This window comes from Sarcophilus harrisii, chromosome 1, assembly GCF_902635505.1.
Source record: "Sarcophilus harrisii chromosome 1, mSarHar1.11, whole genome shotgun sequence".
Taxonomy (NCBI): Eukaryota; Metazoa; Chordata; class Mammalia; order Dasyuromorphia; family Dasyuridae; genus Sarcophilus; species Sarcophilus harrisii.
Window position 1 is genome coordinate 644,155,520 of NC_045426.1, and position 18,884 is coordinate 644,174,403.

At 39.9% G+C, this 18,884-nt stretch overlaps 1 protein-coding gene across 6 annotated transcripts in view; it reads right to left on the reverse strand.

Moving 5' to 3' along the window:
* IQANK1 (IQ motif and ankyrin repeat containing 1) overlaps positions 1-18,884 on the reverse strand; it is a 50,325-nt gene that overhangs the window by 20,491 nt on the left and 10,950 nt on the right. For 5 of the 6 annotated variants that reach the window (XR_004231147.1, XR_004231146.1, XM_031947433.1 and 2 more), the window contains 5 exons: positions 17,534-17,614; positions 10,662-10,795; positions 10,338-10,502; positions 9,427-9,618; positions 9,123-9,248 (listed from right to left, as the gene is read on the reverse strand). Coding sequence is in view for 4 of the 6 variants with exons in the window: in XM_031947433.1 (XP_031803293.1) it covers positions 9,123-9,248; positions 9,427-9,618; positions 10,338-10,502; positions 10,662-10,795; positions 17,534-17,614 (698 nt within the window). In the remaining 2 variants the exon portion in view is untranslated. Of the gene's footprint in view, positions 1-9,122; positions 9,249-9,426; positions 9,619-10,337; positions 10,503-10,661; positions 10,796-13,819; positions 13,972-17,533; positions 17,620-18,884 lie in introns of those variants that run through there. The other variant, XM_031947435.1, reaches the window with a different exon arrangement.

An 18,884-nucleotide genomic window follows, 5' to 3' on the forward strand; every position in this document is an offset into this window, starting at 1 on the left:
TAGTAGATCATAAGCCTTGGCAGGTTCTACCAAATGGAAAAGATTTTGAAGATAGTTGCAATGATAGACTGCTGAGAACTTACTCTAAAGGATTTGTTGCAAGCTGATAAATTCCTTGGTCATGGTAGCCCACAACATAGAGAAAATTACACACTGAACCCCAGTACATGAGTCCTGTTCCTTTCAGCTTATACAGTAATAGGAGCAGAGAGGCAAAAAAGGGGGCAGAAAGAACTAAGACTCATATGACATTTAGATCCTTTAAAAACATTTACTCTTAGGGCAGCTAGGTGGTGCAGTGGATAAAGCACTAGCCCTGAAGCCAGGAGGACCTGAGTTCAAATATGGTCTCAGACACTCAACACTTCCTTGGCTGTGTGACCCTGGGCAAGTTACTTAACCCCAACTGTCTCAGGAAAAAATAAAACAGAAAAAACAAACATTTAGTCTTGAAGCTATCAATGTGAACTCCATTTCCAAATCACTGACACTACTGAGAGAACTAAACCACATGAATACTGACATTTTTGCTACAGATGAAGACAAAGACTGTTGTCTCACATAGAAACATTGCTCAGACGTTGTCTTTGGGCAACTGGAAAAGTTGGTTTTCTTATGCATCCAAAGGCAATAAGTAACATTTTATAAGATGCTTTGTCATCTTGTATTTCAACATACCAGCTAAACATAAGCAAAAAAAAAAAAAAAAAAGTACAGAAATTCTAGAAAGAGCTAAATAAAGTCTCCAAATTAAGTCAACATATATTTAATAATTTCAGTGTGAAAATGTGCATACATAGTAGTAGTGAAAATATGGATTATTATTAAAGAAATAAAGGGATCAAAGTCTTGTAGATTATTAATTATTATGGGTGCATGTCACATAGGCTTAATTTTTTTTTTACTTCATCGTCTATGTTGTTGTTGTTGTTATTCCATCATGTTTGACTCTTTGTGACCTCATTTAGGGTTTTCTTAACAAAGATATTGAAGTGGGTTGCCCTTTCCCTTTCCAACTCATTGTACAGATAAGGACCTGAGGTAAAGAGAGACTTGCCCAGAGTCATATAGCTAATAAGTGTCTGAAGCTGAATTTGAACTTAAAAAATGAGTCTTCCTGATTCTACTAAGATAACCTCGTAGCAAGAGTTTTTTCCTTTTCTTGGCTCACAATTTAGCTTATTAAGAGAAACCAAAAGGGAATGAATTATGATTACCCAAAACTTGAAATAATGGTGAATTTAGTCAACTCTTCTGCTGTTTGTTTTACTACACCATACAAATTGGGGATGGGTGGGGGACCAAGTATCCCTCACATATTAAAAATTTTACTTATCTGAATTTTTAATAATGATTTTCTAGGTAAAGATAATTTTCAATGCACTTCCAGTTGTTTTTTGTTAAAGAGAATCTGGGAACTAGACATCATTTAAGGATGGGAGGTGTGGGAAAACTGCATTTTTGAATATTTGATTACTGGCTAGGAGAGTATTCTGTCTATCAAGCAACAGATTGTCAGGGAGATCAAAGAATATTGTAAATTTTAATTATAACCTCTATTTTCAGCAGTGAAAGCAGTGTCCTTTCTAGCTTTGCAGAACTGTGTCTTCTGCCCTAGACTAAACCCTTATGAGCTATTCTCATTATCTTCAAGAAGAAAAGTGGTTTCTCTCTATCATCCAAGGTCAGAGAGGTAGTGACCTCAAAAGGTGATACTTTGAGCCAATATCTATGTGGTGAAAATAGAAATGATCAGGGAAAATCATTTCTACCAATTCCTTCTAACGATGTGAAAAGTGCTTATTATTTAAATGGCCCTCCACAGTGACATCTGCTCAATGTCATCAGCACCATGAAGGCAGTCTTGTACGGTGTCCAAATGGAAAGATTTCCTTGAAATAGTGTGATTAACCCATAATGCTAAGGTCTTAGTTAAATTATAAAAAGGCAGCTAGATGATGTAATCATATGTTAAACCTGTAGTCAAGAATGCCTGAGTTCAAATCCTGCCTCACACACTTAATAGTTGTGTGATAACTTTCCTTACAGACAGCTAGGTGACACAGCAAACACTCCTGAATAGGCTTGGAGTCAGGAAACCAGAGTTTGAATCCAGTTAAATACTTATTAGCTGTGTAACCCTAAGCAAGTCACAATGCTGTTTGCCTCAGTTTCCTCATCTGTAAAATGAGCTAAAGAAGGAAATGACAGAACACTGTAGTATCTTTGTCAAGAAATCCTGAATAGAGTCACAAAGAGTCGGATATGATCACACAATAAAAACCTCCCTTAGCTTCAGCTTTCTTGTCTATGAAATATATGTCTATAAGTAATAACAACCATTTCACAAAATTTCTGTAAGGATCAAATGAAATAACATATATAAAGAGTTCTGAAAATATGAGAGCACTATATGAATAGTTATTATTATAAATATTAGGAATCAATGTAAAAGAGAACTAGGGAGCCTGAACGTAAATCAACATATGTATGCTATGTTCAATTTTTTCTTTTGTTTTTTTTCTCTCTCTCATAGTTTTTCTCTTTTCTTCTTTTCTCATGATTTTTCTCTCAATGTGATACATGAAGAAATGGGTATTTTAAAAAATTAACATATATAACTAGAAAAAAAGAAAACAATAAAAAAGGGAAAAAAAGAATCAACATGTATCAATGTCCTTTGCCTCATAGTCTTAATATTCTTTTATTTTCTGAATCAAGAACGTAATCAAAATAGCATCCTGAATCTCAAAGAAGAACCATGATTAGATCAATGGAACAAACAGACTTTTCGTTATTATTAACCAAATTGAAAAAATGAAATCAAAACAGGAGCTAATCCTTTTGTTTATTGCTGACAAAACTATAATCTTTAGGTTTCTGGGAAAATGCAAAGATATGTGTGCTAACATTAATATTGTCATTGTTACATTTGATAAATAATTCAATTGAAACTCAACTTGAAAATAATGTACTTCTGTATTTACATTAATAAAGAAATTTCCTTCTTTTAGGAATTACTTCATCTTTTCTTTCCTTATAACAATAAAATGTAAATTAGAAGTTGTCTGGGACAGATAACTCTCTAGACAGATATCTTTTTCCAAGCTAGACACCTAGGTGGTGAATAGAACACTAGACCTGGAATCAAGAAGACCCAAGTTTTTCTCCAACACTTACCAACTTGGTGACCATGGCAAGTCACCAAGTCACCTCCTGACTGCCTTAAATTTCCTCATCTGTAAAATGAGGATAATAATAGCAATAGTTGTGGAGATCAAATGAAATAATACTTGTAAAGCACTTTGCAAACCTTTAAGTGCTATATAAATGCTAGCTATAATTAAGCAAGCAAAATTCTCGCACATTAATAAAAAACATTTCACTGATAGATATAAAACACAGGATATGGTGTTTTTTCTTATACAAAATATTTCACTTTGTAAATGATATCATACTAAATGTATCATGCCCCAGAATGCTATATGGCCATTCCAATGAGATCCACTGGCATTTAAAAGAAAGTGGTCCAATAATCTACAAAAAGCCAAGTAGATGGAGATTTTATATTTCCTAGATTATAATAGCAACCTATTAGATTATTAATTTGTCATGTGTCCTGAATAAACCCTGTACCTAAAACTATCCTGGGAACTGAGATGGTACAGTGGATAGAGCACTGGGCTTGGAATCAGGAAGACTCATCTTCTTGAGTTCAAATCAGGCTTCAGAGTCTAGCTATATGACCCTGGACAAATCACTTAACCTGATGGCCTCATTTCCTTCATCTGTAAAATGAGTTGAAGAAGGAAATGGCAAGAAAATTGCCCAGACAACACCAAATAAAGTTATAAAGAGCAGAAGTGACTAAACAACAACAAAAGATTGGCTTGGCCTTCATTTGCATATAGCTTTCAATGACAAGTTATTCCTTGAAACAAAAATTCATTTCAGTACCAATATATTCCCAGTTTTTAGATTATATATGTTAAATTTCCTGATAGTACTCTAAATATGAAATTCTTATCCAATGACCAGTGAGCCATATGACAGAACGAATTGAATTACATCAATACTGAAATTCTCAGTATAAATAAACCTAAAACATATGAGGAAATTGTGGTGAAACTGAACTTACAGGACCAAGTTTTCCTTGGAGAAGCAAATAAAAGAACTTATAAAACTTTTTTTTTATCATATGGCTGAAGCAATAAGAAACACCATTTCATAGAAAACTTTGATATCTCATATTGTAACTTGTCTGAATAGTTATAACTTCAATTCAATTCAAAAAGTTTTTAATGATCCTAATTAATGTCCCTGCTTCCAGGCCCCACCTTGTTCAATCCTATTTTTCTTTTCTTTAAAAAAAAATGATTCATGCTTGTTTAAGGAGAAGCCCTGATCCTTCTGATGGGTCCCTCAATTGGCTTAATGAGATTACTGAATGTGAATTTTTTTGTTTCTTTTCTTTTTTTCTCTTCCTTCCTTTCTTCCTTTCTTTCTTTCTTTCTTTTTTTTTTTTTTTTTTTTGCTGAGGCAATTGGGATTAAGTGATTTGCCCAGGGTCACACAGTTAGGAAGTGTTAAGTGTCTGAGGTCACATTTGAACTCAGGTCTTCCTGACTTCAGGGCTGATGTTTTTCACTGCATCACTTAGCTGCCCCTGTAGGTTTTTTTTTTACAAGGAGAATGACTTATGAAAGTAGACCAAAACCATAATCCCTTGCTGAGAGGATAAAGAATTCCTCTGATTACTGAGAACCAGGAAAAACAGACTCTGGTCAAGTAACTGCCCCCACTCTGGTCTACAACAGCAAGTTGTGAAAAAGCTCATCCCTTTTACCTATTTTTCTTTTTATGTGATTTTCCCCCCTTGTATTTGTAGACCAGAGTGCATCAAGGAGGAATAGAGGTGACTTTCACCCTTTAAAGTAGCAGAAATGGATGGCTTGCAAAGAAAGCACATGGCAACCATACTGGCTTGCCTAGGTGAGCCTGAGATAGGCATTCCTGGACCTCCAATTTCTGGGTGCTTTCTACTTTTCTGTTTCTTTTTCTGAGCACAGGATATTTCCAGTCTTAAGGGTTATGGATTACCTCATGGTAATATTGAATTTGAGTTCTGAAGTTGGAGAGCTTATGAATTTGAGCCTGGAAATATCTACCTAAAGGAAGATTTCCTTAACACACCATTTATCAGAGGAAGAAGAGATCATTCTGTGGCAGAATACCAAAATCAGGGCATGGAACTGGAGATCTGGACCCTGCCAATCATTTATGAGATTGTAATGAGTCATTTAGTATGTCTAAGGTGACAGGAGAATATTTATTCAGCAGCAGCTTTTTTTTTTTTCTGGTTATTGGAGAGGGTAGTGTTTCTAAACAGACTAATGAGCTATTTGATCTTTTATATTTCTATATTTGTTCGTGTATTCCTGTATATCCTTTGCATTTTGTGCATTTTCATCAGTGAGTAGAATAAAGGCTGTTCTATATGCCATTCCCTATGCTTATATTGTACATTTAGTGCCTGTGAAGGAATTGGCAACATGTTATTCTACATCTGATGAGACCATACTGAAACTTTGTTTTAGAGATTTTCATAAAATTTTATTCTGGGGTAGTAGCATAAGAAATCAAAGAGCTGGTGATGCTGTTGGGGTGATGCCCTCAGAGATGTATTTGGCCAGAATCCTTAGGAGGCCAGAATCCTTAGGAGAGCTGGCCACAGATGACATTTCATTTCTATCATTTCTTAATCCTCCTAATTTCAGAAGAAGTTCACTTTGTTATAAAGAATCACAGAATTTTAAGAATTGGAATGAATCTCAGTGGCCATCTAGTACAAACCGTAAAGAATCCTGGACTACAATATTCCTGAGAAATACTCATCCAAGTTCTTCCTGATGAACTCGAGTAAGTAAAAACTCAGTACCTTATGAGGAAACCCATTCTAGCTACAGAGAATCTCTAATTGTTCAGAAGTTTTTCCCAAAATCAAGCCTAAATCACTTATTGTTCCTGTTTCTCTTTTCTGAAGCAAGTCTAATCTCTCTTCCACATCCAAGGACTTCAGATATTTGTGTAAGAATATCTGGAAAGGGTTCATTGGCCACAAAAGCCTCTGTAGCTCTTCCTAATGTGAGAAGAGGAAAAAAACACAAGATCAGCCCATGAGCAGGGAAGCTAGTGTGGAGGGTTTGCACACAGAACAATGGCCAGAATGTGAGAACTCCCAAGTAAAACAAGGAGAAGTATTAGTTGTCCCATAGTACCTCTGTGTCATAGTAACATTAGATATGGCTAGTGTCTATCACATCTGTAATTCCCTTATTTAAAATCATGAAAGATGATTATGTATGAACAAATTGTGTGACTGCATCTCAGGTTCTTATCTGAGAGAAATAAGATGGTAGGGTGGGCCCTATCCTGCCCAGTCTTACTTCCTTTTGTGTTTTTCTTAAATCTATTTTATCAAAATACATTTGCTGGATTGAACATTATTTCTCATAAATATTTGCAGTCAACCCCACTTGCATGTTACCAGGTATCCTTTGTGGCATAAAGATGAAAAAATCAGAACCATGAATGAGAAAAGGATCCTTTTTAGTTAAGAACTGTGCTCTAATTGTCCTTTCTCTGGGGGGCATAAGTAGGGGCATAACTTCTTCCCTTTGTTTGGGACAAAAAGACCTAGCCAAAGTGACTAACACAGAGATCACTCATAGAAAGCAGAATTATTTATTAGACTCTCGAGAAATGGATCCCATCCTGATCTGTGAGCCAAATTTCACAGCAGGATAGGGCCAGAGCTTGAAAATGCTTACAGCTTTTATATATTTCAGACAAAGAAGCTCCAAATCCCACCCTCTATATGTTGTGATTGGTCACATAAGTCTACTATTCCCTAATTGGTCAGTGGAATGTAGTAGACAAGGTGATATACAGCTTCTTCGGCCACATAATCACTTCATTGGACAATGGAATGTAGTCCAGGCCTTATCTAAAATCACATGACTCTAGAGAAGCCAAAACTGAGGCCTATAGGCCTCTACTTTAGCTAACAGTCTCTGATCATCTGATGGGCTTAATCTGTAAGTTCTTCACCTTTTCCCACACACCTTCTAAGTGTAGAATTGTTATGAATTTGGACTCTTTATTAAAAATCTACCTTATACATGTGGGTCAAAGTTATGTTACAGGAGTTTATCTGGGTTTAACATTTTTCCCCCTCTCTTTTTCATCCCCACCCCCATACTGCCCAAGACTTTCATAATAGCAATATTTCCAGTGTTTATTTCTCATCTTGACTTTTAAAATAAATTTTGTTGTTATAATTTTATAATCATTATTATGTTTTATTACTTGAGTTGGAATCTGAATTAAGCCCAATGATATCTAATTTCATATATCAATTGCTGTGAATGGAAATATTAATGTACAGAAGGATTTACCAATATTTGGCATAGAAACTGCATATGGGGGACAGGGATTGAAGATGTTATAAAAGTTTTGAAGAACAATATAAGCTAGGAGACAGCAGAATAATTTACTTAGGAAGGAGGATGGAACAGTCATGTGAACATAAAAAGTTACCAGAAAAAATTGGGGAAATAGGTACACTAATGTATTGCTGGTGGAGGTGTGAAATGATTTAGTCATTCTGGAAAACAATATAGAACTATGACCCCCAAGTTATTAAAGTGTACATATTTACTGATTACTAAATACTAATGCTTATGCCAAAAAGATTAAAAAAAAAAAAAGGGAAAAAGGCCTCATGTACAAAAATATTTATAGCAGCTTTTTGCGGTGTCAAAGAATTGGAAGCTGAGGGGATACTCTTCAATAGGGAAATAGTTGAACCTGTTATGTGATGAGACAGTACTGTGCTGTAAGAAATGATGAAGATGACATCAGAGAAATTTGGGAAAATTTGTATGAACTGATATAAAATGAAGTGAATAGAACCAGGGCAATTTATCCAGTATCAAGGTTATTGTAGAGACACACAACTTTTGAAAGACTTACAAACTCTTATTAATAAACAATTAAAATTCCAGAGTTTCGTGATGAAATATGCTACTTACTTCCCAATAAAGGAGTTAAGGCTCAGAGTGCAAAATGAGACTTTTTTGGGGGAAGGAGACAAAACGATAGATGTAGGAGTTTGTTGTTTACTATTAGGATGTAAACCCTTTGAGATAAGCAAATATCTTTTTCTTCCCTCCCCCTCCTGTATTTGGCAACAAGGTAGTAACATAGTAGAAAGAATGCCGAGCATGAACTTAGGAAGACCTGAGTTCAAATGCAGCTTCAGACACAAAATAACTGTATAACCACATAACTGTATAACCCCAGATTAGTCACTTAATCTGTCTGCCTCAGTCTCCTCAATTATATTCTTCTATTTTCATAGGGTTGTTATAAGGATTAAATGTGATAATATTCATAAAGTGCTCAGTACAGTGTCTAGCACATAGCAGGTAGCTAATAGTTGCCCATTCCCTTCCCCTATTTGTATCTTCAGCACTTAGCCCAGTGCCTGGCACATAGTGCTTAATAGATGCTAGTTTCTTTTCTTCCTTATTTATACTAGTTTGTAAAATGGGGATTTAGGATTTATTTTTTTCTCCTTCATTGGGGAGAGAGGGGTTTTTATGACGGAAGGGTGGGTGGAAAAGAAGGCAGACTTTTTACTGAATAAGAAAAAAAGTAACCTAGGGATAGCAGGGGGCTGCCAAGACTGATACTAGAAGAATTAAAATGAAGACATGGTCTTCTCCAGGAGAAGAAATTTCATTATGAGCTTAGAAAGAAGGCCTGAGCCCAAGAGTCTAGAAGGGTAGCCTAGCCTCCTGGCTGACCTGGGCAGCACTTATTTATATAATGACTCTGAGCAGCTGAGCTTCCCAACAACACTGCACAAGGTCAGGACCCTTCCTAGGAAGATGAAGATATGGAGGCTTGCTCCAAGGAGAAGGGGAGGAGAGGGAGGCATAAAGTGGGGTGCTATGAACCTAAAACCAGGAAAGACTGGGGATCAGGTCTAGGATTCTGAAAGGAGGGAAGATATCTCAGTGAACAGGAGAAGGGGGCAGCACAGGGGTTAGTCATACCTGCTCTGGAGTATTTCCATCATCTGCGTAGATCCGTGGGTCTGATCCATGCTGCAGAAGCATCTCCACTGCGGCCAGGTGGCCACCAAAGGCAGCTCTGTACAGAGGGGTGCGACCGAAGGCTCCCTGGGTGGGCAGAGACTCTCTGAGTGGGCCCCTCAGCGTGCCCTCCGCCCTACAGCGCGCTCCTTCGGCCTCTGTTCCCCCTCCCTCCTGGGTCTCTGCGCCCAGGACCCATCCCCAGCACTCCCAGAGCAAGGACCCACAGCTCCCTGTCGCGAATTCTCTCCCTCTTTCTCCGCACCTTGCAGTTGGGGTGGGCACCGTTCTCTATGAGGAACTTGATAGCTGCAGGGTGGCCCCCCCCTGAAGCCTCGGACAGCGGCGTGTTCCCGTTGGCGTCTGCGCACTCCACCATGGCCATGTGACTCTTCAGCCTCACAGCCTTCCCGCGGTCATCGTGGCCCACGCCCTCCCGGCTCAGCACGTCCCCTACCTCCACAAAGACCCACAACAGGCCCAGTGACACAGGGGAGTGTCGGGGGAAGATGTGTCCAGGGGCCACAAGGAACCCGAGGCCCATGTGACCAACCTGGAGACGCTTGAGGGGAGGACTTGTGCTTCAGCCCCAGGCCTGGGGATTAGCGGGCCCCGAGGGGACGCTACAGGCGCATGTAGTGGGGTCAGTCTGCTGGAGAACTCATGGGGAGCAGGGACAAGTGCAGGGAACCCTTTCCTTTCCAGGCTTTGGGCTCGGCAGGACGCACCCTGACATCTTCTACCTGCTCTTATAGTGGAACCTTGAGTCCCAGAGGAGTGTGTGGGTGATGGGGGAGGGGAGGGTTGAGACTCTGGCCTGAGGCTAGGCAGCCCCCCTTGGGCAGCTTCGGGAAGCCTTCTGGGAGCGGGAGGGAGGGGGGGAGACACAACATAGGGCCCAACCTCCTGAGCGCTATGTGGGCCTCCTAGGTAAGCTGGGCAAGGAATGTGGAAAATGGGTCTCGGGGTTCCTGACCAGCCCCTGCCGCCAGTCCCGGGGCCTGACTTGGGCGCTGGCTCTAACTTTATTTTGGTCCTTGATGCATCCTCAGTGCCCCCTAGGTGACCATTTTGACCTTATTCTGAGACCTGTATGACCTCCTGCTGACCCCAGCTGACCCCAGCTGACCCATAGATGAGTCTCTCACGCTCCGGCTTGGAATACCCCATGCTGACCTCCTTCAGTACAGCCTTCATTTCCTCTATATCTCCCTCAAACGCAGCTTCCAGCATCTGCTTCCGCCGCTTCAGCTCCTCCTGCCGCTTTCGCCGTTGCTCTTCCTCCTTCTCCCGTTCCCTGCGAGCCTGCTCCTGCTCCCGCTTCACCATAGCCAGGAAGGCCTGAGAGCCAAAGGGGGAGGCCAGCCCCCAAAGTCAATTCCAGGAGAGAGGTGGCGCACGGAGTGCGGGTGGTGACCGCTGCACATGTGCTGTTTCCCCCCAGACAAAGGTCACTGGGGACCATCCCTGGGGATCGCTCCCACTTCTGCAGAGCCTTACCTCCTTTTGTAGCTTGTCCATCAAGGCTGCGTATTCTTCCTTCTCTTTTATTCGCCGGGTTCTTTCCTTCTGTGCTAGATGCTTCCTGTAGGCACACTGAATGGTGATTGCTGCTTGATCTTCCCGAGAAAGCTCTGCCAGGGAGATGAGGCAGAAATGAGAACACTGAGGATGTGTCCTCTCTTTTTCTATCTTTCTTTGTCTGTGTATGTGTCTCTGTCTCTCTTTGTACTAATCTCTCCCCGAGCTTCAGGCCATTTCAAGATATTTCTCCTGGAATCATCCCAGACTCATCAAGTCTAAATTGAACTAACTCTTCGCTCAAAACTTCCCCTCTTTCAAGCTACCCTGTTTCCATTGAAGGCACCACCATCTTTCCAGTCACCCAATTTTATAACCTTGGCATTATCCTAGATTCCTCACTTTGATTCATTTTATGTATCTAATCAGTGGCCAAATCTTGTCATCTTTCATATTCAACCTTTTCTTTCTACTCACACACCTACCATCTCAGTTCAAAAGCTGATCATCCATTACCCAGATTATCCCCAAAACCTCCCAATTGGTCTCCTTTTAGAAGTACTTTTCTTCAAGTACAATCCACATGTAATTCCTCTACCCTAATCAAGTGCCTATCGTTTTTAGCTTCCTATCATTTTTAAACTGTCCTATATGACATGATCCCAGCCGATCCTTTCCAGCCACATTAGACACTTTTCTGCTCCCTACATGCTGCTATCCACTTAAAGTGACCTTCTTCACACATAGTCCAGCTTCTAGTTCCAGGCCTTTGCATTAACCACCTCCCATGTCTGAGATGCTTTCCTTTTTCTTAACTCAGTCCCAGAGAGTCCTTCCCTTTGTTTAGGATTTTTTCTTCTAGACGAAGCCTTTGCTGATCCCAGTTGCTAGTCCCTCTCTTCCAAACGATCTTGTATTTTTCTATTTTCTATTTAATAGTATTTGTTTACATTGTATTTATACTGTATACATGTACAGATGTAGTTATTTGTTCATTTATTCATGAATAAAGTTAATTATGTCATTAGATCATGATTTTCTGGTGAGTTAGTATTGCTCTATTCTTTGTACTTTCATTCTCCTCCCTATCCTGCCCCTGGCTTTCTAGCTTTCAATTCATGCAGCCTCTACTTAGTCATGCTGACTCAACCTGAAACTTCCCTCAGTGCCTGAGGCCACCTAGTTTTGGAACAGCCTGCCATTCCTACCTATTGTCTGCTCAGTTTGACATGTACTTCCAAGCTAGGTGGTACAGGGGAAAGAGAAGTAGGCCTGGAATCAGGAAGAGCTGATTTCAAATACTTCCTCAGACATATACTACCTGTGTGATCTTCACCCCAGTCTGCCTTAGTTTCCTTAGGCTGTAAAGTGAAAATAATAAGAGCTCTATCTCCCAGAGTTGGTGTTGATGTGGACTCAATCCTTTCCCCTAATCAGGAAGAAACTCAAATGGCTATTTATTCTTTATTCTCAGATATAATCAATTCCCAGACTAAGCCATTTGTAGTGATTGTGAGGAAAAAACTCTTTATCATCCTTCATAGTCCATCCTCCAACCTCTGGGTATTTTAAAACAACCTTTTGAAATACTGATTAGCATATCTCAAAACAGGTCTGGAACCTGGTCTGCCAGGTATTATACCTGGCTCTTCTTTAATTCCCTCTCTGAACTCCCTGTCACTTTCTCTCCTCCTTGATCCCTTCCTCTGAATTCCTGCCTTTATTCCTGGTTTCCCTGAGAAACCCCAAGTTTGCATTTTCCCTATAAAAGATCTGCTTATGATGAAGATCTTTGCTAAATCCTCTTCAGGACTAAGCCTACTATGAGTACTCACTCTCCTTCCTTCTTACTCTAGCTAACTCTTGTTTCTCTGCTAAACTCCTCTATTGATCTAACTTGCCAGTTAATGGCTTACTCCCACCTCATGGAGTATTTTCTTTCTCCTGGTTACTTGTGAGTTCCCTTGGGAACTTGTCTTTTCCTTGCTAACTATTTGCTCTCCCAACTGTGTTTTATATTTGCCACTCCTGAAGCATATTCTACCTCTTATTTTGTTTGTAATCTCTTCTAAATAAACCTTCCTTTTGGCAAAGAAAATGGCCATTGTGAACGTTTCACATGTTTATTCTGAAGTAGGTATTGCTACCCTGACCTCATCAGTATGACTATCAAATAAATTAATATTTGTACAGTGCTTTGTACTGTATCTGGCACATAATAAATGCCTGTTTTCTTTCTTCTATCAGAAAGGCTTCCTCCCCCTCTCTCCTATTGGTGAGTTCCTCCTGGAGCCTCTCTTTCCTGGAAGAGCCCAGGCCGGTCTGTCAGCCTTCATTCTCCTCCCAGCCCTCCTCCTGACTGTATATCTTATATAAGAGGCATGGTCAGTCAATAAGTTAACTGCTATTAAGTACTTTTTATGTGCCAGGCACTGTGCTAAATGTATTACCTCAATCTCAGAGGAAAACCACTAAGATTAAAGAGGTTTAAGAAAGACTTTTGGAGAAGATGGGACATCAGCTAAGATTTGAAAGAAATCAGGGAAGCTAGGGGGTAAAAAGAGAGAGAATTCCAGAAATTCAGGACAGCCAGTGAAAATGCTTGGAGTCAGGACACAGGCTGTCACATGCAAGGAACAGTAATAAGGCCAGGGTAACTAGATTGCAGAGTAAGTGGAGGAAAATAAGGTGTAGAAGACTAGAAGGTAGGAAAGGTTACAAAGGGCTACAAACACAGAAGGAAGTAATAAAGAGCCACAAGAGTTTACTGAAAAGGGAAGTGATAGGATCAAACTTGCATTTTAGAAAATTTGTTAACTAAGGATATTGTATTTCTGGAGTCAAAAAGACCTGAGTTCAAATGTGACCTCAGATACTTACTAGCTATGTCATCCTGGGCAAATAATTTAATCTGTTTGCTTCAGTTTCCTTATCTGTTAAATGGGATAATAATAGTACCTGTCCTGGGGTCAAATCAGATGCAGAATACTCAGCGAGGTGCTTGGCACATAGTAAGCACTATATAATGAGGAAAGATGAGGCAGGGAGACCAAAAGCCAGTCATGAGATTATGAAGCCTTGCTCAGACAAACTGAGACCTAGGAAAATCCTCAGTTTAAAAAGCCTGGGTCACCTACTGTATCTGGGCCATCCTGAAGACCTTCATCTTGCCATTGGATTTGCTGACTCTGGAGGAGAGAGTGAGGCTGATAACTTTGTGCAGCTCTGCCTCACTCAAATCCACTTCATGGACAAGTGGAGATGTCACACTCATGGCTTCGATGGTTCTCTTCAAGAATGAAGGATAAACAACAACATGAGGATCTACCAGGTGGTGGCAATGTATTAGAGGAGGGAAGGGGACACAGAGACCTAATATGAAAGACAGGACTTGACAACTGATTGTATCGTGGGGGGCGGGGGGGGGCGGGCGAGGAAGGGACTGAAGATGACACCTCAGAAAATGAGCCTGGGAAACTGGGAGGTCAGTGGTATCCTTCAAAGTGATAGAGAAATTAAGAAGAGGTCGGGGTTGGGGGAACACCAATGAGTTCAATTTTGGACATGTCGAGTTCAAGAGGTCTAAGAGGCAGTTGGAGATGAGAAACAAGCATGAGAGAGAAGGTAGAGCTGGCCAAGAAGATCTGAGAGTCATTTGCACATAGGTGACAAGTAGGTACCATGGGAACTGAGTAGATTGTCAGGTGAAATAGTACAGAAGGAAAAGAGAAGAAAGCCCAGGAGAGAGCAAATGCAGTGCTGTTATACCAAGTCTCTGAAAGTTGCTCATTTCCTTTCTGTTTCACTGTTGTCAGCTCTATATTGGTTCAAGTTGGCTCAATCTACTTCCAAATTAGAATCAATTGTTCTTTCTCAGAGAAGTACTGTAATCTGTTGACATTAATTCTTCTGGTAGTCTTTTGATATAGACTTTACACACACACACACACAAAACTATATAAGGTCTCTCTTTCTCTTTATATAAATATACACTATAGCTATTTTATCTATTGTGTGTGTGTGTGTGTGTGTGTGTGTGTGTGTGTGTATGAAACCATACTATACATACTTTTATTTATCAAGTCTTTCACTGGAGGTAGATGACATCTTCCTTCAGAAGTCCTTGGTAGTTGATTTGAGTATAATTAAAATAACTTACAATTGTTCTTCAAACAATATTGCTATTTACTGTGTACAATGTTCGTTTGGTTCTGTTCACTCTTCATCATTTCATTTTAGAAAAACATAAAATAATAAAAATGGAATAAATAGGCTAGTCTTTCCATGTAAAGTGTTTGTAAACATCCTTAGGCTTAATTAGCCAAAGGGAATAGGTTTTAAACCATTGATACAGCTTCCTGGTGGCAATTGCACAAGGAATAAGGATTTCCTCCCTTAGGCTTTAAACCAGCAAGGCCAACACAGAGGCAAGGAAGGTGCAACCAAATGAATTGATGCCATATCCTTGCTTCATAAACTTTCCTTGCTTTGGCTAAGCTAGGTAAACTTCCTTTTGCAAATTGTTAGGAGATCTATAAATGTCTCATGTTATTCCAATTCTGAAAATGAAATACATTTCAGCCTGATATCTACAACATATGTTAAATATTTTTATAGAATTATTGGTGAGGGATATGACAACTAAACACTCTTGGTAGCCAGATGGTAATCAGGACAGATGTGAACTAGAAAGATGAAGTGATTCCATCCCATAAAAGTTTGCAGTAGCTAGACTGTGAAAGGGGTTATTCTTTTATGAACATACAAAATTACTCTTTTTTTTGAGAGGAGAACTTGGTAAATCTGTGTCTGATTAATTATTCTGATTTGTGAGATAATGAGGGAAAAATATGTGATATTTCTCCCTTTCACTAGATCAAAGATTCTTAATCTGTGGGTAACAATTATAACTGAATGTGGGGATTGTGAAAAATTTGGCAACACTATAAGTATAAATATTCTGCCAAGATTTAATTTTTTGTGTAAAAATAAACACATCCTTTTCATTAGTATACAAATTTGCTTTTGTCTTTAAAATGGTAAAATTATATGAATACCAAAGAATTGTTTTAAAATAAATTTTCTTATGACTTATACTCAATAAATGTTTGACCTGTATGCCTATTTTATATACTAATATTCCCAGGGTTGAGTAAAAATTTTTCTGGTGAAAAGGTGTCACAAGTAGAAAAAGTTAAAGAAGCCTTGTGCTAGATGGGAAGTTAGCCAAGTGATTTAATAGTGCTATTGGTGAAGCACTTCAGTCCTCCATGTCATTAAAAGACTCCCTGCTTGACTGAGACTAAGGCTGGAATTAGAACAGGCCAATGAACTTGATCTAGTGAGCTTGTTGAGGTCAGGAACCAAATGTTGAGGTGTAGACCACATGTTGAGGTCTACATTTGGGTACCTAAATGAAATTAGGGTTTAGTTAAGGTCTAGTGGCAGGTTTGGGGTACAGAGAGTCAAACAGAGTTCCCCTGCAACCCCCTTGGATTCGGTATTTGAGGTCTAATAGCGGTGCGGAATTCCCAATAAAAGCATTTATTGGCCCAGAGAGCTAGATTAATAAAAGAGGTTTATTACTGAGTTTAGAAGTAGGAGATAGGTGAAGGTAGAGATAAGGAGGGCACTGGACAGAGGGTCCAGTGGACAGAGACTCCTCACATGGCGACCATGTTTGGAATCTCTGCAAAGAGGGGTTCCCAGTGTGGTCCTTTTAAGTCGGAGACTTAGCTCGAGGGGATTTGGGGTGTAGCCCCAAAGTTGGCTCAGATCCGGGTGGGGCTGGGACAGGTCCGGATCTTCTATTGGAATTCAAAGGGACCAGGATTTGTGAGTCAAAGGGTAATTTACATTAGCTGGGGAGGGGTTGGGAATCAAAGATTGGAATTTTTCCCGCATCAAGCTCAGGTGAGCAAATTCTAAATCAATGTTATTTTGAGGGGGTGGAAGAGAAGCAGGTAAAAACGGGACAGGGAGCAATTCTGGGGTAGGTGTCTGATCCAGCAGAAGCAATTATGGACCAGGCTTGGCCCAAGTGACTCTAGGAGATACTCTAGGTCTCATTTTTCTGTTTTTTATGGCAATTTTTTTTTCTATGACTAAAATCACTTCTTGAAGTAACAAAAATTTCCTGCTACTCTAACTCTACAAAGGCACAAAGAATAAGGAGAGCATGGTGCCTGAGCTTCAGTGAGAAAAGGCCTCAGAGTACAGAAAAATGGAAAGGGAAGAAGTAATTGGGATATGCCCGATAAAGGCACAAAGGGAAAAGATATAGTGCCTCCTGTGTGCCAGATGCTGGGTTGTCTCCCTCTCTCTTTTTAAAAAGAAATAATCTCATTTGAGTTTCCTAACAAGGTAGGTGCTACTAAGAGCTTACATAGCTAGTGTGTGCCTGAAGCTAGTTTTGACCTCTGGGCTTCCGGATTCCTGGTCCAGTGCTCCATTTACAGCACCACCAGCTGCCTCTGAGTAGAGGGCAAAGGGTTTAAAGGAAGCTGTGAGGCAGGCAGGGAAATAAGGCAGTATGTCCCAGGGATTCGAGAGCTCAGATCTGGGTGGACATTTCTCTCTCCAGCCAGAAGAGGGAGACTACACATTACACACAGGCAGAGAGACACACTAAGAGACACAGATGTTGATGTACATACATACATATATACCCAGTACAGGCATAAACAGTCTGCCTTTACTTAATTCCTGTTTATTGTGCCTATTCTGAGCGCCCCATCCAGTGAGGGGCTATGTTGGGGATCCCTCACTGGAAGGGTAAGAACTCAGCCTAGACTTGCAGGAGCCTTTAGGGAGCCATAGCACAGTTGTGATAATTCCATACCTGTTCTTACCTTTGGGTGGAGTGGGTTTGTCCGGAACGGAAGGTAAGGCTTCTGTGGTCTGTGAAGGAGTAACACCACTATCTGACTTCCCTGGTTTGAGGAAGATAGTTGTTAGTAAGAGAAATGGGAAGTATGGCTCCCTGTGCCCCACCCCAGGAGTCACAGTCATGTTTATAGGGCTCCTAAAAGGTTCCCAGCGTCGGCCTTTAATTTAGAACTCCTTTTGCACTCAACAATCTTTAACAAGTCAACTCCACATGCACCATTATTAGCAGCAAAAACCCACATATGACATCCTTAGTGAACAAATGCTCTAACACACCTTCCTTAAGGGGATTCCTGATCAAGGAATGATTCAGCAATTCTACTAAACACATGTTTATTAAGCACCTACTATGTGTAACAGTAGGTAACAGGAACATTGTATTAAGAGTTAGAGAGATGAAAAAGCACAAAGTCATCGCCTTCAAGGGGCTTACTCCTTAATATAAGGGTGCAATGACATAGTGATATTAACATAAGGTTATGGGCAAAGGAGAAATCCAAAAAAAGTGACATGAAACTTATGAGGAGAGAAGGGGGTAGGAAAAGGATTTCAGCAGATAAAAAGGCAACTGGAGTCTGTCCGGGACTGGAGTGGGTGAGGATGGTGGTATAAGAATGAAGACCAGGAGTAACTTGTAGTCTAGCCTGCTTAGACAGCAGCTGTGTGGAGGGTAGGAGAGTGTGAGATTAGAGAGGGCTTTCATTGTCAGATTAAGTTCTGTATTTTCTAGTTAAGAAGGGTGGGGTGGCTTTCAAGGGTTTTTGAGTTAACAGTGTCATGGTCAGTCCTATGTACTAGATATATTACCTGGGGCAGTAATATGAAACATAGACTGAAAGGGAAGAAACTGGAGGCACGGAAAACTGGTATGATTGTCCAGGCAAAAGGTGAACTTAAAGGAAATTTTTGTGGTTATTTAGTCATTTCAGTTTTAGTTTGCTTATTTTACAGATGAGGAAATTGAGGCATACCCAGGGTCACATAGCTAGTACGTGAACTCAGGTTTTCCTGAGTGTGATAACTCTGGCTTAAATGTTTCATTTATTCATAATGGATTTTTCCATATGAAATATTTGTTATTGAATAAATTTTGTTCTCTGTTTAAAAGCCTTTTCAGAGTCAAACAATCAATTAACATTTATTATCCCTTTACTAAGAAGCAGGCACTGTGCTAAGCACTGAGGATATAAAAAAGGCAAAAGACAGTTTTTGCTTAAGAAATCTTTGAATCTAATAAGAGAAGATTATGAAGACTTTGAATGCCAAACATTTGGTTTGATATTTGTTGATATAATCAACACGAACAGATTGCTG